The 27,131-nt window shown below is 44.0% G+C and overlaps 1 protein-coding gene across 1 annotated transcript; it reads left to right on the top strand.

Moving 5' to 3' along the window:
* On the top strand, positions 1 to 26,666 carry slc46a3 (solute carrier family 46 member 3; the record flags this gene model as incomplete). Its single annotated transcript, XM_084197840.1, has 7 exons — positions 1 to 114; positions 5,268 to 5,453; positions 6,090 to 6,470; positions 20,518 to 20,764; positions 22,074 to 22,157; positions 23,888 to 24,044; positions 26,534 to 26,666. Coding segments are annotated over 7 exons (1,302 nt in total), but the record flags the coding sequence as incomplete, so codon positions are not given.
* Positions 26,667 to 27,131: the final 465 nt, after the last annotated feature.

The following is a 27,131-nucleotide window of genomic DNA, read 5'->3' as shown; positions in this document are numbered from 1 at the left end:
GAGATCCAGAAGGAGGCATCTCTGTTCCTCCTCTACAGCGAGTTATGTTTCCTCTTCCCCAGTCTCCTCTCCTCCCTACTCCTGGTCTCCTACAGCGACCACTGCGGCAGGAAGGTAAAACATACAGTTCCTATTACGCTATTGTTTCTAGTCGCCACCAGATGGCAGTATATCACCACAACCTAAACAACAACAAAAAAGTATTCATCACTACAGTTGAAGTCGGAAGTTTACATACACCTTAGCCAAATACATTTAAACTCAGTATTTCACAATTCCTGACATTTAATCCTAGTACAAATTCCCTGTCTTAGGTCAGTTAGGATCACCACTTTATTTTAAGAATGTGAAATGTCAGAATAATACTAGAGAGAATGATTTATTTCAGCTTTTATTTCTTTCATCACATTCCCAGTGGGTCGGAAGTTTACATACACTCAATTAGTATTTGGTAGCATTGCCTTTAAATTGTTTAACTTGGGTCAAATGTTTCGGGTAGCCTTCCACAAGCTTCCCACAATAAGCTGGTGTAACTGAGTCAGGTTTGTAGGCCTCCTTGCTCACACACGCTTTTTCAGTTCTGCCCACACATTTTCTATAGGATTGAGGTCAGGGCTTTGTGATGGCCACTCAAATACCTTGACTTTGTTGTCCTTAAGACATTTTGCCACAACTTTGGAAGACCCATTTGCGACCAAGCTTTAACTTCCTGACTGATGTCTTGAGATGTTGCTTCAATATATCCACATAACTTTCCTTCCTCATGATGCCATCTATTTTGTGAAGTGCACCAGTCCCTCCTGCAGCAAAGCACCCCCACAGCATGATGCTGCCACCCCCGTGCTTCATGGTTGGGATGGTGTTCTTCGGCTTGCAAGCTGCCCCCTTTTTCCTCCAAACATAACGATGGTCATTATGGCCAAACAGTTCTATTTTTGTTTCATCAGACCAGAGGACATTTCTCCAAAAAGTACGATCTTTGTCCCCATGTGCAGTTGCAAACCATAGTCTGTTTTTTTATGGCGGTTTTGGAGCAGTGGCTTCTTCCTTGCTGAGCGGCCTTTCAGGTTATGTCGATATAGGACTCGTTTTACTGTGGATATAGATACCTTTGTACTTGTTTCCTCCAGCATCTTCACAAGGTCCTTTGCTGTTGTTCTGGGATTGATTTGCACTTTTCGCACCAAAGTACGTTCATCTCTAGGAGACAGAACGCGTCTCCTTCCTGAGTGGTATGACGGCTGCGTGGTCCCATGGTGTTTATACTTGCGTACTATTGTTTGTACAGATGAACGTGGTACCTTCAGGCGTTTGGAAATTGCTCCCAAGGACCAACCAGACTTGTGGAGGTCTACAATTTGTTTTACATTTACATTTTTAGTCATTTAGCAGACGCTCTTATCCAGAGCGACTTACAGTTAGTGAGTGCATACATTTTTTCATACTGTCTGATGTCTTGGCTGATTTCTTTTGATTTTCCCATGATGTCAAGCAAAGAGGCACTGAGTTTGAAGGTAGGCCTTGAAATACATCCACAGGTACACCTCCAATTGACTCAAATGATGTCAATTAGCCTATCAGAAGCTTCTAAAGCCATGACATCATTTTCTGGAATTTTCCAAGCTGTTTAAAGGCACAGTCAACTTAGCGTATGTAAACTTCTGACCCACTGGAATTGTGATACAGTGAATTATAAGTGAAATAATCTGTCTGTAAACAATTGTTGGGAAAATTACGTGTCATGCACAAAGTAGATGTCCTAACCGACTTGCCAAAACTATAGTTTGTTAACAAGAAATTTGTGGAGTGGTTGAAAAACGAGTTTTAATGACTCCAACCAAAGTGTATGTAAACTTCCGACTTCAACTGTATATACTGAGATTATGTGATGCTTAGATTTCACACAGGTGGACTTTGTTTAACTAATATATATATATGTATATGACATTTACTGTCGCTAAATTAGTCCTATTCTCCTGTAGGTCTAAAGTAGGTCATTTGCTGAAAAAGACAATATATGACATGTACTTGTATATAGCTGTTAAATAGCCTGGGTACTCATTTGTTTAACGCTGTCATTCTCTCAATTCAATTTCAATTCAATTTCAATTTCAATCAATTCTATTTTAAATTTAAGGGCTTTATTGGCATGGGAAACGTATGTTAACATTGCCAAAGCAAGTGAAGTAGATAGTAAACAAAAGTGAAATAAAACATAAAAATGAACAGTAAACATTACACTCACAAAAGTTCCAAAAGAATAAAGACATTTCAAATGTCATATTATGTCTATATACAGTATTATAATGATGCGCAAGTAGTTAAAGTGCAAAAGGGAAAATAAATCAACAAAAATATAGGTTGTATTTACAATGGTGTTTGTTCTTCACTGGTTGCCCTTTTTTTTTGGCAACAGGTCACAAATATTGCTGCTGTTATGGCACACTGTGGTATTTCACCCAATAGATATGGGAGTTTATCAAAATTGGGTTTGTTTTCAAATTCTTTGTGGGTCTGTGTAATCTGAGGGAAATACGTGTCTCTAATATGGTCATACATTTGGCAGGAGGTTAGGAAGTGCAGCTCAGTTTCCACCTCATTTTGTGGGCAGTGTGCACATAGCCTGTCTTCTCTTGAGAGCCAGGTCTGCCTTTGGCGGCCTTTCTCAATAGCAAGGCTGTCACGTTCGTTCATAAACGGGACGGACCAAGGCGCAGCGTGATATGCAAACATGTTTATTTAACGAAAAACACAACGACAAAACAATAAACCAAACCTCACATGGAACCTCACATGGAACAAGATCCCACAACCCACTAGTGCCAATAGGCTGCCTAGGTATGGTCCCCAATCAGAACGGGCACGGGCCGTGCCGGACTGGACAAACGCACCACTGGTCTGGTGCGAGGAGCAGGCACAGGCCGGGCCGGGCTGGCGATGCGCACCACTGGCTTGTTGCGAGGAGCAGGAACAGGCCGGGCCGGGCTGGCGACGCGCACCACTGGCTTGGTACGAGAAGCAGGAACAGGCCGGGCCGGGCTGGCGACGCGCACCACTGGCTTGGTGCGAGGAGCAGGAACAGGCCGGGCCGGGCTGGCGACGCACACCACTGGCTTGGTGCGAGGAGCAGGAACAGGCCGGGCCGGCGACGCGCACCACTAGCTTGGTACGAGAAGCAGCAACAGGCCGGGCCGGCGACGCGCACCACTAGCTTGGTACGAGAAGCAGGAACAGGCCGGGCAGGACTGGCGACACTCACCACTTGCTTGGTGCGAGGAGCAGGACTGGGTTCCTTTATTAACCCCTGCTCCTTCTGCTACCTAACCAGCTCCTCTCGCCGTGCTTCTACACCTTCCTTCTGCTCCCTCTGAACCAATAGCCCCCGTAATCTGGTGGCCTCCTCTCCTAACCAGCAGATCCGCCCTGTCGCGGCCTCCTGCTGCCTCGTCGTTCCACACCGTGTGCCCCCCCAAAAAAAATTATTGGGATTGCCTCTCCACCCTGATCAGGGCCTCCATCTTTCTTGCCAGATCCTCTCTTATCTCCTGCCAAGTCCATCCTCTCTGCTCCTCCTCGGCACACTGCTTGGTCCAGGTCTGGTGGGATCTTCTGTCACGTTCGTTCATAAACGGGACGGACCAAGGCGCAGCGTGATATGCAAACATGTTTATTTAACGAAAAACACAACGACAAAACAATAAACCAATGATACGTGACGTCCTAAGGTACACACAACAAACCTCACACGGAACAAGATCCCACAACCCACTAGTGCCAATAGGCTGCCTAAGTATGGTCCCCAATCAGAGACAACGAGCTACAGCTGCCTCTGATTGGGAACCACACCGGCCAACATAGAACCATACATACTAGATCGTACAACATAGAACATACACAACAAAGAATATACACACCCTGACTCAACATATCAGAGTCCCCTGAGTCAGGGTGTGACAAAGGCTATGCTCACTGAGTCTGTACATAGTCAAAGCTTTCCTTAAGTTTGGGTCAGTCACAGTGGTCAGGTATTCTGCCACTGTGTACTCTTTGTTTAGGGCCAAATAGCATTCTAGTTTGCTCTGTTTGTTTGTTAATTCTTTCCAATGTGTCAAGTAATTCTCTTTTAGTTTTCTCATGATTTGGTTGGGTCTAATTGTGGGGCTGTCCAGGGGCTCTGTGGGGTCTGTTTGTGATTGTGAACAGAGCCCCAGGACCAGCTTGCTTAAGGGACTCTTCTCCAGGTTCATCTCTCTTTAGGTTAGCACTTTGTGATGGAAGGGTGGGGTTGGGGTTTTGCATTGTACTCAAAGGATATTATTGCAGAATTCTGCATGCAGTCTCAATTGGGTGTTTGTCCCATTTTGTAAATTTTTGGTTGGTGAGTGGACCCCAGACCTCACAACCATAAAGGGCAATGGGTTCTATAACTGATTGGAGTATCACTGTGTGAAAGGGTCAATATCAGGGGATCTTTACATTACAAGTTTTTGATATTCTAGAGAATACACACCATTTCCAATGCATACAGTGCCTTCGGAAAGTATTCAGACCCCTTGACTTCTTCCACATTTTGTTACGTTACAGCCTTATCCTAAAATTGATTAAATCAATAAAACATCTCAGCAATCTACACACAATACCCCTTAATGACAAAGTGAAAACAGTTTTTAAAAAAAATTATTTGCCAATTTATTACAAATAAAAAACCTAAATACCCTATTTAAATAAGTATTCAGACCCTTTGCTATGAGACTCGAAATTGAGCTCAGGTGCATCCTGTTTATATTGATCATCCTTTATTCAATTGATTGGACATGATTTGGAAAGGGGACTCTTCTCCAGGTTAATCTCTCTGTTGGTGATGGCATTGTTATGGAAGGTTTGGGAATCGCTTCCTTTTAGGTGGTTGTAGAATTTTCTGGATTTTGATAATTAACGGGTATCAGCTTAATTCTGCTCTGCATGCATTATTTGGTGTTTTACGTTGTACATGGAGGATGTTTTTGCAGAATTCTGCATGCAGAGTCTCAATTTGGTGTTTGTCCCATTTTGTGAATTCTTGGTTGGTGAGCAGACGCCAGACCTCACAACCATAAAGGGCAATGGGTTCTATAACTGATTCAAGTATTTTTAGCCAGATTCTAATTGGTCTGTGTGTGTGAGGATCCTAATTGGTATGTTACCAATGTCTCTCTCCCCCCTCTTTCTTCTTCTGTCGCTCTCTGCCCTCCTCTCTCCTCTCCCCCCTCTCATCCCTCTATCTCTAGGTAGCTCTGGTGCCCCCCCTGGTGGGCGAGCTGTTCTTTGCTCTGTGCTATGCAACCGTGTCTCACCTCTCCCTCAGCCTGGGTTACCTGCTAGGGGCCTCGTTCCTGGCCGGGGTACTGGGGGGGCCCACTGCTTTACTGGGGGGAAGTTTTGCCTATATAGCTGACCTGTGTGAGGAGGAGGGGGTGGAGGGGGATGGGGGTGGGGGTAAGTATACGTGTGAGGAAGGGGGTGGGGGTATGAATAGGGTTTGGATTGGGGCTAGAGATGAGGGGAGTTACCATTGTGAGGGAGGTGGGGGAGGGGGAGGTGATTACTGTAGAGATCGGGCTATGAGTGGGGGGAGTGGAGAGGGAGACCGAAGGAGAGATGGAGAGAGCGATGGACAGGGAGACAGAGGGAGAGATGGAGAGAGAGACAGAGGGAGAGATGGAGAGAGCGATGGACAGGGAGACAGAGGGAGAGATGGAGAGAGAGACAGAGGGAGAGATGGAGAGAGCGATGGACAGGGAGACAGAGGGAGACATGGAGGGAGAGACAGAGGGAGAGATAGAGAGAGCGATGGACAGGGAGACAGAGGGCGACATGGAGGGAGAGACAGAGGGAGAGATGGAGAGAGCGATGGACAGGGAGACAGAGGGCGACATGGAGGGAGAGACAGAGGGAGAGATGGAGAGAGCGATGGACTGGGAGGCAGAGGGAGAGATGGAGAGAGCGATGGACAGGGAAACAGAGGGAGAGATGGAGGGAGAGACAGAGGGAGAGATGGAGGGAGAGACAGAGGGAGAGATGGGGGGAGTAGAGAGGGAGACTGGGGTAAGGGAGGAGGTCGTACGGTGCGTATGGCAGCCTTGGACATGTTGCTAGGCGTGTTGTCAGGGCTAGCCTCTCTGTGTACTGGGTTCTATATTCAGACAGCAGGGTTCACCTGGCCGTTCATCACAGCAGCCATAATACATCTAATCAACCTGGTATACACAGCATGGGTACTGCAGGAGACCGTGGTTACACCCTCACACACAGACTCTTCATCATCATCATCATCACCGACACCTTCTGGGGCTGAGGCAGGCTCCGCCTACTTGCCCCAACGACAAGCCCTGATTGGTCGGTTGCAGGGTGTGTATCTGTTATTCACCGCATCACCAAGGAGGAGGAAAACTGTCCTGGGACTGATATTGGCGGCCTTTGCCTTCTATAAGGTTAGTGTGTGTGTGTGTGTGTGTGTGTGTGTGTGTGTGTGTATAACATTTCAACTTCACATCCTGTTTTAGAAGTCAGGACTTTTTACAGGTCCTGAATTTGTTCAAATGATATCTTAAGCTTAAAGGTTTAGGGTTAGGTTGAGGGTTTTGGGGTTAGGGTTAGGTTTAGGGGTTAGGGAAAATAGGATTTGAAATGGCAAAAACATTTACATTAAAAAAGGTTCATACATTTCATGAAAACACAGCTGTGAGTGTGTGTGTGTGTGTGTGTGTGTGTGTGTGTGTGTTTGTGTAAAATTATTAAACTAAAACTGAAAACACCCCCCCCCCCCCCCCCCCCCCCCCCCCCTCTCGCTCTCCCGCTCTCGCTCTCTCCCTCTCTCAATTCAATTAAATTCTAATCAAAGGGATTTATTGGCATGGGAAACAGCTATGAGCCCGAGTCAAAGCAAGTGAAATAAACAATAAACTAGAGGGAAATAAACAATCAGAAATTTACAGTAAAATACATTTAAAGTGTTATGTTATTGGCTATATACAGTGTTGTAACAATGTGCAAATAGTTAAAGTACAAAAGGGAAAATAAATAAACATAAATATGGGTTGTATTTACAATGGTGTTTGTTCTTCACTGGTTGCCCTTTTCTTGTGGCAACAGGTCACAAATCTTGTAGCTGTGATGGCACACTGTGGTATTTCACCCAGTAGATAAGGGAGTTTATCAAAAATGGGTTTGTTTTCTAATTCTTTGTGGATCTGTGTAATTTTAGGTAAATATGTGCCTCTAATATGGTCATACATTTGGCAGGAGGTTAGGAAGTGCAGCTCAGTTTCCACCTCATTTTGTGGGCAGTGCCTGTCGCCGCCTCTCTCAATAGCTATGCTCACTGAGTCTGTACATAGTCAAAGCTTTTAGGTGGTTGTAAAATTGAATTGCTATTTTCTGGATTTTGATAATTAGCGGGTATCATCCTAATTCTGATCTGCCTGTATGTTTTACGTTGTACACAGAGGATGTTTTTGCTGAATTCTGCATGCAGAGTCTCAATTTGGTGTTTGTCCCATTTTGTGAATTCTTGGTTGGTGAGCGGACCCCAGACCTCACAACCATAAAGGGCAATGGGTTCTATAACTTATTCAAGTATTTTTAGCCAGATCCTAATTGGAATGTCAAATTTGATGTTCCTTTTCATGGCATAGAAGGCCCTTCTTGCCTTGTCTCTCAGATCGTTCACAGCTTTGTGGAAGTTACCTGTGGCGCTGATGTTTAGGCCGAGGTATGTATAGTTTTTTGTGTGCTCTAGGGCAACGGTGTCTAGATGGAATTTGTATTTGTGGTCCTGGCAACTGGACCTTTTTTGGAACACCATTATTTTTGTTTTACTGAGATTTACTGTCAGGGCCCAGGTCTGACAGAATCTGTGCAGAAGATCTAGGTGCTGCTGTAGGCCCTCCTTGGTTGGTGACAGAAGCACCAGATCATCAGCAAACAGAAGACATTTGACTTCAGATTCTAGTAGGGTGAGGCCGGGTGCTGCAGACTGTTCTAGTGCCCTCGCCAATTCGTTGATATATATGTTGAAGAGGGTGGGGCTTAAACTGCATCCCTGTCTCACCCCACGGCCCTGTGGAAAGAAATGTGTGTGTTTTTTGCCAATTTTAACCGCACACTTGTTGTTTGTGTACATGGATTTTATAATGTCGTATGTTTTTCCCCCAACCCCACTTTCCATCAATTTGTATAGCAGACCCTCATGCCAAATTGAGTCAAAAGCTTTTTTGAAATCAACAAAGCATGAGAAGACTTTGCCTTTGTATTGGTTTGTTTGTTTGTCAATTAGGGTGTGCAGGGTGAATACGTGGTCCGTCGTACGGTAATTTGGTAAAAAGCCAATTTGACATTTGCTCAGGACATAGTTTCACTGAGGAAATGTAGGAGTCTGCTGTTAATGATAATGCAGAGGATTTTCCTACGGTTGCTTTTGACGCATATCCCACGGTAGTTACTGGGGTCAAATTTGTCTCCACTTTTGTGGATTGGAGTGATCAGTCCTTGGTTCCGAGTATTGGGGAAGATGCCAGAGCTGAGGATGATGTTAAAGAGTTTAAGTATAGCCAATTGGAATTTGTGGTCTGTATATTTTATCATTTCATTTAGGATACCATCAACACCACAGGCCTTTTTGGGTTGGAGGGTTTGTATTTTGTCCTGTAGTTCATTCAATGTAATTGGAGAATCCAGTGGGTTCTGGTAGTCTTTAATAGTTGATTCTAAGATTTACATTTGATCATGTATATTTTTTTGCTGTTTGTTCTCTGTTATAGGGCCAAAAAGATTGGAGAAGTGGTTTATCCATACATCTCCATTTTGGATAGATAACGCTTCATGTTGTTGTTTGTTTAATGTTTTCCATAGTGTATTTCTGTATTGTTTTAGTGTTTCATCATAGTGAAGGCGTAGGCTCAGGTTTTCTGGGTCTCTGTTTTTGAATGGATAGGTTTCTCAATTTCTTTCTTAGATTTTTTTGCATTCTTCATCAAAAATATTTGTCAGTTTTGTTAATTTTCTTAGGTTGTTTAGTTGAAATGTTTAGAGTTGATAGGGAAGCTGAGAGGTCAAATATACTGTTTAGGTTTTCTACTGCCAAGTTTACACCTTCACTATTACAGTGGAACGTTTTGTCCAGGAAGTTGTCTAAAAGGGATTGAATTTGTTGTTGCCTAATTGTTTTTTGGTAGGTTTCAACACTACTTTCCTTCCATCTATAGCATTTCTTAATAATATTCAGTTCATTTGGCTTTGATGCCTCATGATTGAGGATTGCTCTGTTCAAGTAGACTGTGATTTTGCTGTGATCTAATAGGGGTGTCAGTGGGCTGACTGTGAACGCTCTGAGAGACTCTGGGTTGAGGTCAGTGATAAAGTAGTCTACAGTACTACTGCCAAGAGATGAGCTATAGGTGTACCTACCATAGGAGTCCCCTCAAAACCGACCATTGACTATGTACAGACCCAGCGTGCGACAGAGCTGCAGGAGTTGTGACCCATTTTGTTGTAGTTGTGCCTAGAGGGGCATATGGGGGAGGGAATGCTGTCACCTCCAGGTAGGTGTTTGTCCCCCTGTGTGCTGAGGGTGTCAGGTTCTTGTCCAGTTCTGGCATTTAGGTCGCCACATACTAGTACATGTCCCTGGGCCTGGAAATGGTTGATCTCCCCCCTCTAGGACGGAGAAGCTGTCATGGTTAAATTATGGGGATTCTAATGGGGGGGATATAGGTAGCACACAGGAGGACATTTTTGTCCGTTGAGATCATTTCCATATTAATTTCTAGCCAGATGTAAAATGTTCCTGTTTTGACTAATTTAATGAACCTCTCAGTTGTAAGGTCCCCTGCGTGGTTCTGGTACCGGTTCCGACCAACATGCTTGTTATAAATCTGTGGACACCGTAGAGAAAAATGGCTTGCATTGAGCGATAGCCCTGGTTCCCTGGTTCTCTGGTTCCCTGGTTCCCTGGTTCCCTGGTACCCTGGTACCCTAGTTCCCTGGTTCCCTGGTACCCTGGTTCCCTGGTTCCCTGGTTCCCAAGGAGGAATATTTTTCTGAGCTTGTGTGATGTAGGATGTGAAATATGAAACCACTTTAAGCTGGGATGTCCTGTATAGCTCAGTTGGTAGAGCATGGCGCTTGCAACGCCAGGGTTGTGGGTTCGATTCCCACGGGGGGCCAGTATGAAAAATTTATGCACTCACTAACTGTAAGTCGCTCTGGATAAGAGCGTCTGCTAAAAAATAATTTAAAAAGAAAATGTCCTTCCTACCATTTCATTCACTCTTCTGACTATTTACAGCCATTAATCTTAAATAATTAATAGATTTTAAACAAAATAAATGTTCAGTTTGTCGTAGGTGGACAAGATTAGTATGAGATGAAAGAGTTCCTGTCCTGTACGAGTTCAGGAAGCCAGGCTAGAGGTCTGTCCTGTACGAGTTCAGGAAGCCAGGCTAGAGGTCTGTGAGATGTTGACAGCGATGGGGGCAAGACATCTACGTTTTGATCAAGAGAGATCAAAAAATGATCCAAATATGCACATTTTCTCTAACACTAAACATACAAATATGTGTTTTACAGTTATAAGGAAGGTGAACTCTTATAGTTAGTCATTTTAAGATTTGATCATACTATATTTAGAAAGCATATAAGTCATTTAATATATAATAATATAAGTCATTTCAAGCCTTATTCATACAGTTTTGTTGAATAGGAAATACATCATATTTCATATTTTAACATTTTAATCACATTTGTACTGTGTACTTGCGCTTGTGTACTCAAAGGTGACTACACCTCAGCAATTTATACAGTTGAAGTCAGAAGTTTACATACACTTAGGTTGGAGTCATTAAAACTCGTTTTTCAACCACTCCACAAATTTCTTGTTAACAAACTATAGTTTTGGCAAGTCGGTTAGGACATCTACTTTGTGCATGACACAAGTAATTTTTCCAACAATGGTTTACAGACAGATTATTTCACTTATAATTCACTGTATCACAATTCCAGTGGGTCAGAAGTTTACATACACTAAGTTGACTGTGCCTTTAAACAGCTCGGAAAATTCCAGAAAATGATGTCATGGTTTTAGAAGCTTCTGATAGGCTAATTGACATCATTTGAGTCAATTGGAGGTGTACCTGTGGATGTATTTCAAGGCCTACCTTCAAACTCAGTGCCTCTTTGCTTGACATCATGGGAAAATCAAAATAAATCAGCCAAGACCTCAGAAAAAAGAATTGTAGACCTCCACAAGTCTGATTCATCCCTGGGAGCAATTTCCAAACGCCTGAAGATACCACGTTCATCTGTACAAACAATAGTACATAAGTATAAACACCATGGGACCACGCAGCCGTCATACCACTCAGGAAGGAGACGCGTTCTGTCTCCTAGAGATTAATGTACTTTGGTGCGAAAAGTGCAAATCAATCCCAGAACAACTGCAAAGGACCTTGTGAAGATGCTGGAGGAAACAGGTACAAAAGTATCTATATCCACAGTAAAACGAGTCCTATATCGACATAACCTGAAAGGCCGCTCAGCAAGGAAGAAGCCACTGCTCCAAAACCGCCATAGAAAAGCCAGACTATGGTTTGCAACTGCACATGGGGACAAATATCGTACTTTTTGGAGAAATGTCCTCTGGTCTGATGAAATAAAAATATAACTGTTTGGCCATAATGACCATCGTTATGTTTGGAGGAAAAAGGGGGCAGCTTGCAAGCCGAAGAACACCATCCCAACCGTGAAGTACGGGGGTGGCAACATCATGTTGTGGGGGTGCTTTGCTGCAGGAGGGACTGGTGCACTTCACAAAATAGATGGCATCATGAGGAAGGAAAATTATGTGGATATATTGAAGCAACATCTCAAGACATCAGTCAGGAAGTTAAAACTTGGTCACAAATGGGTCTTCCAAATGGACAAAGACCCCAAGTATACTTCCAAAGTTGTGGCAAAATGGCTTAAGGACAACAAAGTCAAGATATTGGAGTGGCCATCACAAAGCCCTGACCTCAATCCTATAGAAAATGTGTGGGCAGAACTGAAAAAGCGTGTGCGAGCAAGGAGGCCTACAAACCTGACTCAGTTACACCAGCTCTGTCAGGAGGAATGGGCCAAAATTCACCCAACTTATTGTGGGAAGCTTGTGGAAGGTTACCCGAAACGTTTGACCCAAGTTAAAAAATTTAAAGGCAATGCTACCAAATACTAATTGAGTGTATGTAAACTTCTGACCCCACTGGGAATGTGATGAAAGAAATAAAAGCTGAAATAAATCATTCTCTCTACTATTATTCTGACATTTCACATTCTTAAAATAAAGTGGTGATCCTAACTGACCTAAGACAGTGATGTTTTATTAGGATTAAATGTCAGGAATTGTGAAAAAAATGAGTTTAAATGTATTTGGCTAAGGTGTATGTAAACTTCCGACTTCAACTGTAACTATTTTTACCAGAAAGGTGAGATTTCTTTGAGTATGCAGCATTACTAGATTTTGTTTATGATAAATAATTACTTTTGCGGATTATGTAGATGACATTTCTGATTACATTTAGTTACATTTAACTGGTTAATAGAGTGAGTTAAATCTGCTCTATACTAAATTAGCATACCCCCCAGAGTCTCTTCCCTGTTTCACACCTGGTAGTTTGGTGGATGGGACTACCAGCTCTCTGTAACCTAGAGGGCAACCAGTGGGTCCATCTCCTCTATACCATGTTTCTTGTAGAATGATAATGTCTGTATTTCCAATTTCTTTGGTAAAGTCTGGGTTCCTGCCAAAGGCAGAAGATCTCAGACCTTGTATATTCCAGGATGAGATAGATGTGTCCATGTAAATAGCCTGTTTTTTTGTATTTTGTTTTGTATTTTACGTATATATTTCCCTATCACACTTTTCATCCTTCTACTAAATATACTTCCCTGCAACCCGCCTCACTCAATGTGGAACAGATTCTATTATTTACTCACCTTTATCTAGAATCTCCGGTTGAAACTAGACAGCCAGCTAACTAGCTAACTAGCTACTTGCTATTAGCCACCGTTAGCGGTTTTCACCCAGAACATTGGATTTTCTGCCAGAATAACTGAATCACTGGACCTTAACACCGGATCTAGCTAGCCGCAACCGAATGGATGTCGAATGGATGTTGCTGTAGGCTAATTACCACTGCCCCCGTAGCACCAGTTAGCCTTGAGCTAGCCCCGGCTATCTACCTCTCTGTCTACCGGACGGGAGTAGCCAGCTAACCAGCTAACTAGCTACTTGCTATTAGCCACCGTTAGCGGCTTTTTCTCCATTGTCCGTGGCCTGCACTACCTACCAGCCAGCTCTAGTCTGGACTATTATCGGCCAGTCTGCACTGTCTGCACAGCGAGTTATCGACCCAGAACCTATCAAATTTTCTGCCGGAATCACTGAATCACTGGACTGGATAATCGCAACTAGCTAGCTGCAACCAAATATTGCTGTTCACTGGACCTTATGATCACTCAGCTGCACAGCTGATGCCTGCTGGACTGTTCCTTTACACGGTACCCTGTCCTGTTTATTCTGTTTAGCCTCAGCCCAAACTTTATCGCCATTCCCAGTTGTTGTCTTAGCTCTCTCTAATAACACCAGTGATTGCATTATGCCTCTCTCCCATGTCAATATGCCTAGCCTATTGCTGTTTGGGTTAGTTCTTATTATACAATTTCACTGTAGAACCCCAAGTCCCTCTCAACCTGCCTCAAATAGTTCCTTTGTTCCACCCCCCATACACGCAGAGACCGGCTCAATCGGTGCCTCCAGTGAGGAGGACTAGAATAAGGATACGACTAAAGGCTTTAAGAACTGGTCTTCTAGTGCGTTGGGTACAGAGAATAAAGGGGGCAGATTTCCGGGCGTTGTAGAATAGATTCAGGGAATTATGTACAGACAAGGATATGAAAGGATATGTGTACAGTATCTCTTTCATTGTTACCCAACGCTTAGGTTTACCTCCACTGTACTCATATCCTTTCATATCCTTGTCTGTACATAATGCCCTGAATCTATTCTACAACGCCCGGAAATCTGCCCCCTTTATTCTCTGTACCCAATGCACTAGAAGACCAGTTCTTAAAGCCTTTAGCCGTATCCTTATTCTACTCCTACTCTGTTCCTCTGGTGATGTAGAGGCTAACCCAGGCCCTGCAGCCCCCAGTATCACTCCTACTCCCCAGGAGCTATCATTTGTTGACTTCTGTAACCGCAAAAGCCTTGGTTTTCTGCACGTTAACATCAGAAGTCTACTTCCTAAGTTTGAGTTATTCACTGCGTTAGCACACTCCGCCAACCCTGATGTTGTAGCAGTGTCTGAATCCTGGCTTAGGAAGGCCACCAAAAATTCTGAAATGTCCATCCCCAACTACAACATTTTACGTCTAGATAGAACTGCCAAAGGGGGTGGAGTTGCAATCTACTGTAGAGAGAGCCTGCAGAGCTCTATCATACTATCCAGGTCTGTGCCCAAAAAGTTTGAGCTTCTACTTCTAAGAATCCACCTTTCCAGAAATAAGTCTCTCACTGTTGCCGCTTGCTACAGACCCCCCACATCCCGGCCATCCTACAATCCAAACTAGATGCCCTCAATCTCACACAAATGATCAACGAACCTACCAGGTACAACCCTAAATCCGTAAACATGGGTACCCTCATAGATATCATCCTGACTAACTTACCCTCTAAATACACCTCCGCTGTCTTCAACCAGGATCTCAGCGATCACTGCCTTATTGCCTGCGTCCGTAACGGGTCCGCGGTCAAACGACCACCCCTCATCACTGTCAAATTCTCCCTAAAACACTTTAGTGATCAGGCCTTCCTAATTGACCTGGCCCAGGTATCCTGGATGGATATAGATCTCATTCCGTCAGTAGAGGATGCCTGGTTGTTCTTTAACCCTCCCGTTGTCCTAGGGTCAAAATGACCCGCCACTGTGTTGAACCAACTTTATTTAATTTGTATATTTTTTGGATCATTTGTGAGAAGGAGGCAGTGATACTTTCTTTAAAGTCTCACTGCCTCCTCCTCACAAATGATCCCAAAAATATAAAAATTAAATAAAGTTGGTTCAACACAGTGGCGGGTCATTTTGACCCTAGGACAACGGGAGGGTTAAAAGTAATTTCCTCTCAATCTTAAATAAGCATGCACCATTCAAAAAATACAGAACTAAGAACAGATATAGCCCCTGGTTCTCCTCAGACTTGACTGCCCTTGACCAGCACAAAAACATCCTGTGGCGTACTGCATTAGCATCAAATATCCCCCGCGATATGCAACTTTTCAGGGAAGTCAGGAACCAATATACACAAGCAGTTAGGAAAGCAAAGGCTAGCTTTTTCAAACAGAAATTTGCATCCTGTAGCACTAACTCCAAAAAGTTTTGGGACACTGTAAAGTCCATGGAGAATAAGAGCACCTCCTCCCAGCTACCCACTGCACTGAGGCTAGGAAACACTGTCACCACCGATAAATCTACAATAATCGAGAATTTCAACAAGCATTTTGCTACGGCTGGCCATGCTTTCCACCTGGCTACCCCTACCCCGGCCACCAGCTCTGCACCCTCCGCTGCAACTTGCCCATGCCCCCCCCCCGCTTCTCCTTCACACAAACTCAGACAGCTGATGTTCTGAAAGAGCTGCAAAATCTGGACCCCTACAAATCAGCTGGGCTAGACAATCTGGACCCTTTCTTTCTAAATTTAGCCGTCTAAATTGTCGCAACCCCTATTACTAGCCTGTTCAACCTCTCTTTCGTAACGTCTGAGATCCCCAGAGATTGGAAAGCTGCCGCGGTCATCCCCCTCTTCAAAGGGGGTGACACTCTAGATCCAAACTGTTACAGACCTATACATCCTGCCCTGCCTTTCGAAAGTAATTGAAAGCCAAGTTAACAAACAGATCACCGACCATTTCGAATCCCACCATACCTTCTCAGCTATGCAATCCGGTTTCCGAGCTGGTCATGGGTGCACCTCAGCCACGCTCAAGGTCCTAAACGATATTATAACCGCGATCGATAATAGACAGTACTGTGCAGCCGTCTTCATCGACCTGGCCAAGGCTTTCGACTCTGTCAACCACCGCATTCTTATTGGCAGACTAAATAGCCTTGGTTTCTCAAATGACTGCCTCGCCTGGTTCACTAACTACTTCTCAGATAGAGTTCAATGTGTCAAATCGGAGGGCCTGTTGTCTGGACCTATGGCAGTGTCTATGGGGGTGCCACAGGGTTCAATTCTTGGGCCAACTATTTTCTCCGTGTATATCAATGATGTCGCTCTTGCTGCTGGTGACTCTCAGATCCACCTCTACGCAGACAACACCATTTTGTATACTTCTGGCCCTTCATTGGACACTGTGTTAACAAACCTCCAAACGAGCTTCAATGCCATACAACACTCCTTCAGTAGCCTCCAACTGCTCTTAAACACTAGTAAAACTAAATGCATGCTCTTCAATCGAACGCTGCTGGCACCCGCCCACCCGACTAGAATCACTACTCTCGACAGGTCTGACCTAGAGTATGTGGACAAGTACAAATACCTAGGTGTCTGGTTAGACTGTAAACTCTCCTTCCAGACTCACATTAAGAATATCCAATCCAAAGTTAAATCTAGAATTGGCTTCCTATTTCGCAACAAAGCCTCCTTCACTCATGCTGCCAAACATGCCCTCGTAAAACTGACTATCCTACCGATACTTGACTTCGGCGATGTCATTTACAAAATAGCCTCCAACACTCTACTCAGCAAATTGGATGTTGTCTATCACAGTGCCATCCGTTTTGTCACCAAAGCCCCATATACTACCCACCACTGTGACCTGTACGCTCTTGTTGGCTGGTCCTCACTACATATTCGTCGCCAAACCCACTGGCTCCAGGTCATCTATAAATCACTGCTAGGCAAATCCGCGCCTTATCTTAGATCATTGGTCACCATAGCAACACCCACCCATAGTATGCGCTCCAGCAGGTATATCTCACTGGTCATCCCCAAAGCCAACACCTCCTTTGGCCGCCATTCCTTCCAGTTCTCTGCTGCAAATGACTGGAACGAACTGCAAAAATCTCTGAAGCTGGAGACTCTTATCTCCCTCACTAACTTTAAGCATCAGTTGTCAGAGCACCTTACCGATCACTGCACCTGTACACAGCCCATCTGAAATTAGCCCACCCAACTACCTCATCCCCATATTGTTATTTATTTTGCTCATTTGCACCCCAGTATCTCTATTTGCACATCATCTCTTGCACATCTATCATTCCAGTGTTAATACTAATTGTAATTATTTTGCACTATAGCCTATTTATTGCCTTACCTCCATAACTTGCTACATTTGCACACACTGTATATATATTTTCTGTTGTATTTTTGACTTTATGTTTTTGTTTTACCCCATATGTAACTCTGTGTTGTTGTTTTTATCGCACTGCTTTGCTTTATCTTGGCCAGGTCGCAGTTGTAAATGAGAACTTGTTCTCAACTGGCTTCTTACCTGGTTAAATAAAGGTGAAAAAAAATAAAAATTATCTGTGTGGTTTAGGCTCTGACCAAGCTGAGCAGGATGGGGCTTGGGTGGGTGTTTTAGTTGAGGTCCTTGTTGTGGGGTGCAGAAGGACCTATGACTGATATGGGTGTGGCTAGGGTTTGTCGGGGGGGGGGGGGGGGGGTGTCAACTGGTTGTGGTGGGGGTGGGGATGTGGCTGGTAGTCCTGTGGTCTGGGTGTAGGTTCTCTTGTTGCAGGTCCTACAGTTCTGGGAGGGAGTCTTGCTGGTCTGGGTGGGGTTTTTATTTTTGCTCTGTTGCTCCTGTGTGAGGTGTTGGGGCTGCGGTTGAAGGTGATGTCCTTACATTTACATTTACATTTTAGTCATTTAGCAGACGCTCTTATCCAGAGCGACTTACAGTTAGTGAATACATTTTTTTTTTTTATACTGGCCCCCCGTGGGAATCGAACCCACAACCCTGGCGTTGCAAACGCCATGCTCTATCAACTGAGCTACATCCCTGCCGGCCATTCCCTCCCCTACCCTGGACGACGCTGGGCCAATTGTGCGCCGCCCATGAGTCTCCCGGTCGCGGCCGGCTGCGACAGAGCCTGGATTCGAACCAGGATCTCTAGTGGCACAGTTTGCACTGCGATGCAGTGCCTTAGACCACTGCGCCACTCAGGAGTCCTTCAGGGGGGTGATCAGACTCGCTCGGGGTAAGGGGAGTCATCACCAAGAGAAAGCTTCTCCTGCCGTGCTCTCTCTTTGATTCTGTAAAAGTGATGTTGTAAGTGTATGAAGTTGCCCTGCAGCACCACTGTTCCATTCTTGTCCAGGTTGACAGAGGGTGTCTCCGTCTCAGGGTCCTTGTTTTCCAGTGTTCTGATGTTCCACCCTCCTCCAATACCCTCTCTCTTAAAAGAGGGATAGTGTGCTCTTATAGCAGTGTGCCATGCCCAGGGAGGGTCTGTGTGGAAGATTAGGTTGCGTTCGTTCCCATTTTTGTAGCAGTCAGTAAAAGATTCTCTGGATTGTCCATGAGGAGCGTCTCTTTGTACTCTTTCCGTGCCTTGTCATTTTCTATATCCAAGGGGTTCTGTACTGTGGTGACCTCTGCACAGAGGGAAGCCATGGAGCAGGGGGCCAAAGGGGTGGGGTGGGGGATTTGGGTGGGGGAGGAAAAAGGGTAGGGTGGGGAATCCATCATTTGGGTGGGGGAGGAACTCTGCTGCCATTGTTGGGCTCATGCTAATTAATGTTGCAGCTGGGTCTGTTCTTTCCTAGCAAACTTGGTAGCTTTTTAACTCAGCATTCAGTCTTTGTAAAGTAAAATATCTAGAGAAGTTTGCTGGATAGTCCTTGGTAGTAAGAATCCTTGGTAGTAAGAATCCTTGGCAGTAAGAATCCTTGGCAGTAAGAATCCTTGGCATTAAGAATCCTTGGCAGTACAGTGCCTTGCAAAAGTATTCATCCCCCTTGGCATTTTTCCTATTTTGTTGCATTACAACCTGTAATTTAAATTGATTTTTATTTGGATTTCATGTAATGTACATACACAAAATATTCCAAATTGGTGAAGTGAAATGAAAAAAATAACTTGTTAAAAAAATTCTAAAAATAAATAACGGTAAAGTGGTGCGTGCATATGTATTAACCCCTTTGCTATGAAGCCCCTAAATAAGATCTGGTGCAACCAATTACCTTCAGAAGTCACATAATTAGTTAAATAAAGTCCACCTGTGTGCAATCTAAGTGTCAAATAATCTGTCACATGATCTCAGTATATATACACCTGTTCTGAAAGGCCCCAGAGTCTGCAACACCACTAAGCAAGAGGGCACCACCAAGCAAGCGGCACCATGAAGACCAAGGAGCTCTCCAAACAGGTCAGGGACAAAGTTGTGGAGAAGTACAGGTCAGGGTTTGGTTATAAAGAAAAATCGGAAACTTTGAACATCCCACGGAGCACCATAAACCCATTATTAAAAAATTGAAAGAATATGGCACCACAACAAACCTGCCAAGAGAGGGCCGCCCACCAAAACTCATGGACCAGGCAAGGAGGGCATTAATCAGAGAGGCAACAAAGAGAAAAAAGATAACCCTGAAAGAGCTGCAAAGCTCCACAGAGGTTTGAGACTGGGACGGATGTTCACCTTCCAGCTGGACAATGACCCTAAGCATACTGCTAAAGCAACACTCGAGTGGTTTAAGGGGAAACATTTAAATGTCTTGGAATGGCCTAGTCAAAGCCCAGACCTCAATCCAATTGAGAATCTGTAGTATGACTTGAAGATTGCTGTACACCGGCGGAACCCATCCAACTTGAAGGAGCTGGAGCAGTTTTGCCTTGAAGAATGGGCAAAAGTCCCAGTGGCTAGATGTGCCAAGCTTATAGAGACATACCCCAAGAGACTTGCAGCTGTAATTGCTGCAAAAGGTGGCTCTACAAAGTATTGACTTTGGGGGGTGAATAGTTCAAGTTTTCTGTTTTTTTTTCTTGTTTGTTTCACAAGACAAAATATTTTGCATCTTCAAAGTGGTAGGCATGTTGTGTAAATCAAATGATACAAACCCCCCAAAAATCAATTTTAATTCCAGGTTGTAAGGCAACACGATAGGAAAAATGCCAAGGGGGGTGAATACTTTCGCAAGCTACTGTAAGAATCCTTGGTAGTAAGAATCCTTGGCAGTAAGAATCCTTGGCAGTAAGAATCCTTGGCAGTAAGAATCCTTGGTAGTAAGAATCATTGGTTAGTATCCTATATGTCCTTGTAAAAAAAATCAAAATCTATCTTTTTGTCAAGATTCAGGAGCTCATCTGCTCATGGCCTGCTCCTTTCTCTCTCCCCCCCCCCCCCCCATCTCCCTGTCAGCTATCTAAGATGATTGTTCATTAGTTTTAATTTAGTATTTTTTCACACATTGCATCCATCCTCTCTCTCCCCCACAGGTGTCTAAGCTGGGTGGTATGTCCATCTTCATCCTGTATGAGCTGAATGCTCCTCTGTGTTGGAGTGAGGTGTTGGTGGGCTACGGTTCAGCCCTGTCTACACTCATCTACCTGGGGAGCTTTGCAGGGGTCTCCCTGCTGTCACGCTGTCTCCGGGATGGGTATATAGTACTACTGGGACTGCTGTCTGTCGCTGCAGGACTGCTGACGGCTGCCTTCGCCAAGAACACACTTCTCATGTTCCTAGGTGAGATGGGGGGGGGGTATTGACTGGTAGGTTGTCTGGCTGATTGATTGATTGAATTAGTTTTATAATTAGAAGTAGTAGGCTGTTCAAGCAGGAGACAACATTACACACAGGTACATAAAACATTACTGATGATGGTCCTCTGTAGCTCAGCTGGTAGAGCACGGCGCTTGTAACGCCAAGGTAGTGGGTTCGATCCCCTGGACCACCCACACACAAAAAATTAAAAAATTAAAAAATGTATGCACGCATGACTGTAAGTCGCTTTGGATAAAAGCGTCTGCTAAATGGCATATTATATATTATTATATTATATTATATTATATAAAAAAACACCTGAAGGCGTATATTTTCCTCCTCATGCCCACTCCTGTGTGTGTGTGTGTGTGTGTGTGTGTGTGTGTGTGTGTGTGTGTGTGTGTGTGTGTGTCAGGACCCCAATGTCCTAACATTTCACCTTAATGTCCTGAAAAGGTAGGAAAACAATAACTTATTTGAAATTAATTTGTTCAAATGCTATTTTAAGCTTAAGGGTTAGGTTTGGGGTTAGGGAAAATAGGATTTTTAATGGTAAAAAAAATTGTACACTCCAAAAATACCTGAAATTTCAGGAAAACACAGATGTGTGTGTGCGCATGTGTGTTTGTGTAAAAATACTTTACTAAAACAGAAAACACCCTCCCCTCCTCTCTTTCCCCTCCTCTCTTTCCCCTCCTCTCTTTCCCTCTCTCAATTCAATTAAATTCCATTCAAAGGGATTTATTGGCATGGGAAACATGTTTACATGGAAGCCCGAGTCAAAGCAAGTGAAATAAACAATAAACAAAATAAAAATAAACAATCAGAAATTAACAGTAAAATACATTTTAAGTGTTATATTATTGGCTATATACAGTGTTGTAACAATGTGCAAATAGTTGAAGTATTAAGGGGAAAATAAATATGTGTGTGTGTGTGTGTGTGTGTGTAAACCAGTTCTCTCGTGTGTGTGTGTGTGTGTGTGTGTGTGTAAACCAGTTCTCTCGTGTGTGTGTGTGTGTGTGTGTGTGTGTGTGTGTGTGTGTGTGTGTGTGTGTGTAAACCAGTTCTCTCGTGAGTGTGTGTGTGTGTGTGTGTGTAAACCAGTTCTCTCGTGTGTGTGTGTGTGTGTGTGTGTAAACCAGTTCTCTCGTGGGTGTGTGTGTGTGTGTGTGTGTGTGTAAACCAGTTCTCTCGTGTGTGTGTGTGTGTGTGTGTGTGTGTAAACCAGTTCTCTCGTGTGTGTGTGTGTGTGTGTAAACCAGTTCTCTCGTGTGTGTGTGTTCCTTAGTGCGGCTGCCTCTCCTTCTCTCCATCATGCCTGCTCCTGTTCTGAGGTCCATGATGTCCAAGATAGTACTCAGCTCTGAACAGGGTAAGACACTATGCTAAGCTAGGCTACATTCCACTATTCCACTATACTAGGCTGAGCTAGGGTACATTACACTATGTTACACTATGCTAGGCTAGGATGAGCTAGTGTACATTACATTATGTTACACTATGCTAGGCTAGGCTGAGATAGGGTATGTTACACTATGCTAGGCTAGGATGAGCTAGGGTACATTACATTATGTTACACTATGCTAGGCTAGGCTGAGATAGGCTATATTACACTATGCTAGGCTAGGCTGAGCTAGGCTATATTACATTATGTTACACTATGCTAGGCTAGGCTAGGCTGAGCTAGGCTATATTACACTATGTTACACTATGCTAGGCTGAGCTAGGGTACATTACATTATGTGACACTATGCTAGGCTGAGCTAGGCTACATTACACTATGTGACATTATACTAGGCTACATTACACTATGTGACATTATGCTAGGCTACATTACACTATGTGACATTATGCTAGGCTACATTACACTATGTGACATTATGCTAGGCTACATTACACTATGTGACATTATGCTAGGCTACATTACACTATGTGACATTATGCTAGGCTACATTACACTATGTGACATTATGCTAGGCTACATTACACTATGTGACATTATGCTAGGCTACATTACACTATGTGACATTATGCTAGGCTACATTACACTATGTGACATTATGCTAGGCTACATTACACTATGTGACATTATGCTAGGCTACATTACACTATGTGACATTATGCTATGCTGAGCTAGGCTACATTACACTATGTGACATTATGCTAGGCTGAGCTAGGCTACATTACACTATGTGACATTATGCTAGGCTACATTACACTATGTGACATTATGCTAGGCTACATTACACTATGTGACATTATGCTAGGCTACATTACACTATGTGACATTATGCTAGGCTACATTACACTATGTGACATTATGCTATGCTGAGCTAGGCTACATTACACTATGTGACATTATGCTATGCTGAGCTAGGCTACATTACACTATGTGACATTATGCTAGGCTGAGCTAGGCTACATTACACTATGTGACATTATGCTAGGCTACATTACACTATGTGACATTATGCTAGGCTACATTACACTATGTGACATTATGCTAGGCTACATTACACTATGTGACATTATGCTAGGCTACATTACACTATGTGACATTATGCTATGCTGAGCTAGGCTACATTACACTATGTGACATTATGCTAGGCTGAGCTAGGCTACATTACACTATGTGACATTATGCTAGGCTACATTACACTATGTGACATTATGCTAGGCTACATTACACTATGTGACATTATGCTAGGCTACATTACACTATGTGACATTATGCTATGCTGAGCTAGGCTACATTACACTATGTGACATTATGCTAGGCTGAGCTAGGCTACATTACACTATGTGACATTATGCTAGGCTAGGCTAGGCTACAATTCTTACAGTGTTTCTATGAGACTTCCCAGTGTACGATAGTGACAAGTTAAACCATGTTCAGTACATTTTACATTTGAGTAAATTAGTACCTTACCCAGAGTGACTTACAGTTAGTGCATTGATGTTAAGGTAGCTAAGAGACATGATATCACAGCCATAATCAGCATTTGTCCTCCTCCAAATCAGCAAAAGTCAGTGCTGGTAATAAAGCCACTCAGAATAACGATAACTCCAGAACTTTGTGTTTGTGCCCTCTCCTCTCCCCAGGTGCTGTGTTTGCGTGTGTAGCGTTCGTGGAGATGCTGAGTATAGGTGTTGGGTTCACCGTGTTCAGCAGTACCTACGCCTCCACCGTCTCCTGGTTCCCTGGATTCAGCTTCCTGCTGGCTTCAGCCATCGCACTCATACCGGCTGCTCTGATTGGGTGAGTCAGTCAACACAACTATTCTGATTGGTCTGAGTCATTCAATACAACCATTCTGATTGGCTAAGTCAGTAAAGACAAGTATTCTGTGCTAATCAATCCCAGAACAACTGCAAAGGACCTTGTGAAGATGCTGGAGGAAACAGGTACAAAAGTATCTATATCCACAGTAAAAATGAGTCCTATATCGACATAACCTGAAAGGCCGCTCAGCAAGTAAAAAAGAAGCCACTGCTCCAAAACACCATAAAAAAGCCAGACTACGGTTTGCAACTGCACATGGGGATAAAGATCGTACTTTTTGGAGAAATGTCCTCTGGTCTGATGAAACAAAAATAGAACTGTTTGGCCATAATGACCATTGTTATGTTTGGAGGAAAAAGGTGGTGGCTTGCAAGCCAAAGAACACCATCCCAACCGTGAAGCACGGGGGTGGCAGCATCATGCTGTGAGGGTGCTTTGCTGCAGGAGGGACTGGTGCACTTCACAAAATAGATGGCATCATGAGGAAGGATAATTATGTGGATATATTGAAGCAACATCTCAAGACATCAGTCAGGAAGTTAAATCTTGGTCGCAAATGGGTCTTCCAAATGGACAATGACCCCCAAGCACACTTCCAAAGTTGTGGCAAAATGGCTTAAGGACAACAAAGTCAAGGTATTGGAGTGGCCATCACAAAGCCCTGACCTCAATCCTATTGAACATTTGTGGGCAGAACTGATAAAGCGTGTGCGAGCAAGGAGGCCTACAAACCTGACTCCGTTACACCAGCTCTGTCAGGAGGAATGGGCCAAAATTCACCCATCTTATTGTGGGAAGGTTGTGGAAGGCTACCCAAAACGTTTGAACCAAGTTAAACAATTTAAAGGCAATGCTACCAAATACTAATTCTGACCCACTGGGAATGTGATGAAATAAATAAAAGCTGAAATAAATCATTCTCTCTAGTATTATTCTGACATTTCACATTCTTAAAATAAAGTGGTGATCCTAACTGACCTAAGACAGGGATGTTGCTTCAATATATCCACATAATTTTCCTTCCTCATGATGCCATCTATTTTGTGAAGTGCACCAGTCCCTCCTGCAGCAAAGCACCCTCACAGCATGATGCTGCCACCCCCGTGCTTCAGGGTTGGGATGGTGTTCTTCGGCTTGTAAGTCACCCCCTTTTTCCTCCAAACATAACGATGGTCATTATGGCCAAACAATTCTATTTTTGTTTCATCAGACCAGAGGACATTTCTCCAAAAAGTACGATGTTTACTAGGATTAAATGTCAGGAATTGTGAACAACTGAGTTTAAATGTATTTGGCTAAGGTGTATGTAAACTTCCGACTTCAACCGTATCGGCTTGAGGGGGAATATACACAGCCGTGACATTGACCGAAGTGAATTATCTCTGGAGTTAATTAGGTTGGCATTTGATAGTGAGGAATTCCTGATCAGGAGAACAAAAGGACATGAGTTTCTGTACCTTACCAAAATTACACCATGAATAATAAATCATGAAACACCTCCGCCTTGCTTTTTCCCAGAGAGTTCTTTATTTCTGTCTGTGCTATGTACTGAGAACCCAGCTGGCTGTATGGACGGGGGGGGGCGGTATATCCGGAGAGAACCATGATTCCGTGAAACAGAGTATGTTACAGTCCCTGATGTCTCTTTTGGAAGGAGATCCTCGCCCTGAGCTCGTCTACTTTATTGTCCAGAGACTGAACATTAGTGAGTAATATACTCGGAAGCGGTGGATGGTGTGCACGCCTCCTGAGTCTGATACAATGTAAGGCGTGTTATATTTAAGGCAGGACACATTCGCAAATACTGCGCATGTAGACTCAACTGTAAATTACCCTTAAAATCTGTTGTAGTGTGCCTTACTATAACACACCTTGTATTGAATCCTGACTATCTACAAATATATTGTGATTGAGCTCTCTCTCCAGGGTTGCAATATATTTTAGTTGAGCTCTCTCTCCAGGGTTGTAATGTATTGTAGTTGAGCTCTCTCTCCAGGGTTGTAATGTATTGTAGTTGAGCTCTCTCTCCAGGGTTGTAATATATTGTGATTGAGCTCTCTCTCCAGGGTTGTAATATATTGTGATTGAGCTCTCTCTCCAGGGTTGTAATATATTGTAGTTGAGCTCTCTCTCCAGGGTTGTAATGTATTGTTGTTCTGTCTGTCTCCAGGGTGGTAATGTCTGTCTGTCTGTATCCAGGGTGGTAATGTGTCTGTCTGTCTCCAGGGTTGTAATGTGTCTGTCTCCAGGGTTGTAGAGTGTCTGTCTGTCTCCAGGGTTGTAGAGTGTCTGTCTGTCTCCAGGGTGGTAATGTGTCTGTCTGTCTCCAGGGTGGTAATGTGTCTGTCTGTCTCCAGGGTAGTAATGTGTCTGTCTGTCTCCAGGGTGGTAATGTGTCTGTCTGTCTCCAGGGTGGTAATGTGTCTGTCTGTCTCCAGGGTGGTAATGTGTCTGTCTGTCTCCAGGGTGGTAATGTGTCTGCGTCTGGACAAGGATGAAGAGGCCAGTCGACTAACAGCTGATGATGAGGAAGAGGAGGAAGAGGAGACAGAGAGCTGTGGACAGTCACTAGAGCTACCACACTGGAACAGCAGCTAGTTTCTATCTCTCCTCTCCTCCTCTCTTATCCTCTCTCTCCTCTCTTATCTTCTATCTCTCCTCTCCTCTCTCTCCTCTATCTCTACTCTCTTGTCCTCTATCTCTCCTCTCCTCTATCTTTCCTCTCTTATCCTCTATCTCTCCTCTATCTACTATCTTATCCTATATCTCTCCTCTTTCTACCCTCTTATCCTCTTTCTCTCCCCTATCTCTCCTCTCCTCTATCTCTCCTCTATCTCTCCTCTCCTCTCCTCTCCTCTCCTCTCCTCTCCTCTCCTCTCCTCTCCTCTCCCCTCCCCACCCCTCTCCTCTCCTCTCCTCTCCACCCCTCTCCTCTCCTCTCCACCCCTCTCCTCTCCACCCCTCTCCTCCTCTCTCTCCTCTCCTCTCCTCTCCTCTCCACCCCTCTCCTCCTCTCTCTCCTCTCCTCTCCTCTCCACCCCTCTCCTCCTCTCTCTCCTCTCG

This window comes from Coregonus lavaretus, assembly GCF_964263955.1.
Source record: "Coregonus lavaretus genome assembly, contig: HAP1_SCAFFOLD_400, whole genome shotgun sequence".
Lineage (NCBI taxonomy): Eukaryota > Metazoa > Chordata > Actinopteri > Salmoniformes > Salmonidae > Coregonus > Coregonus lavaretus.
This window is presented reverse-complemented; position numbering and strand designations above follow the sequence as displayed.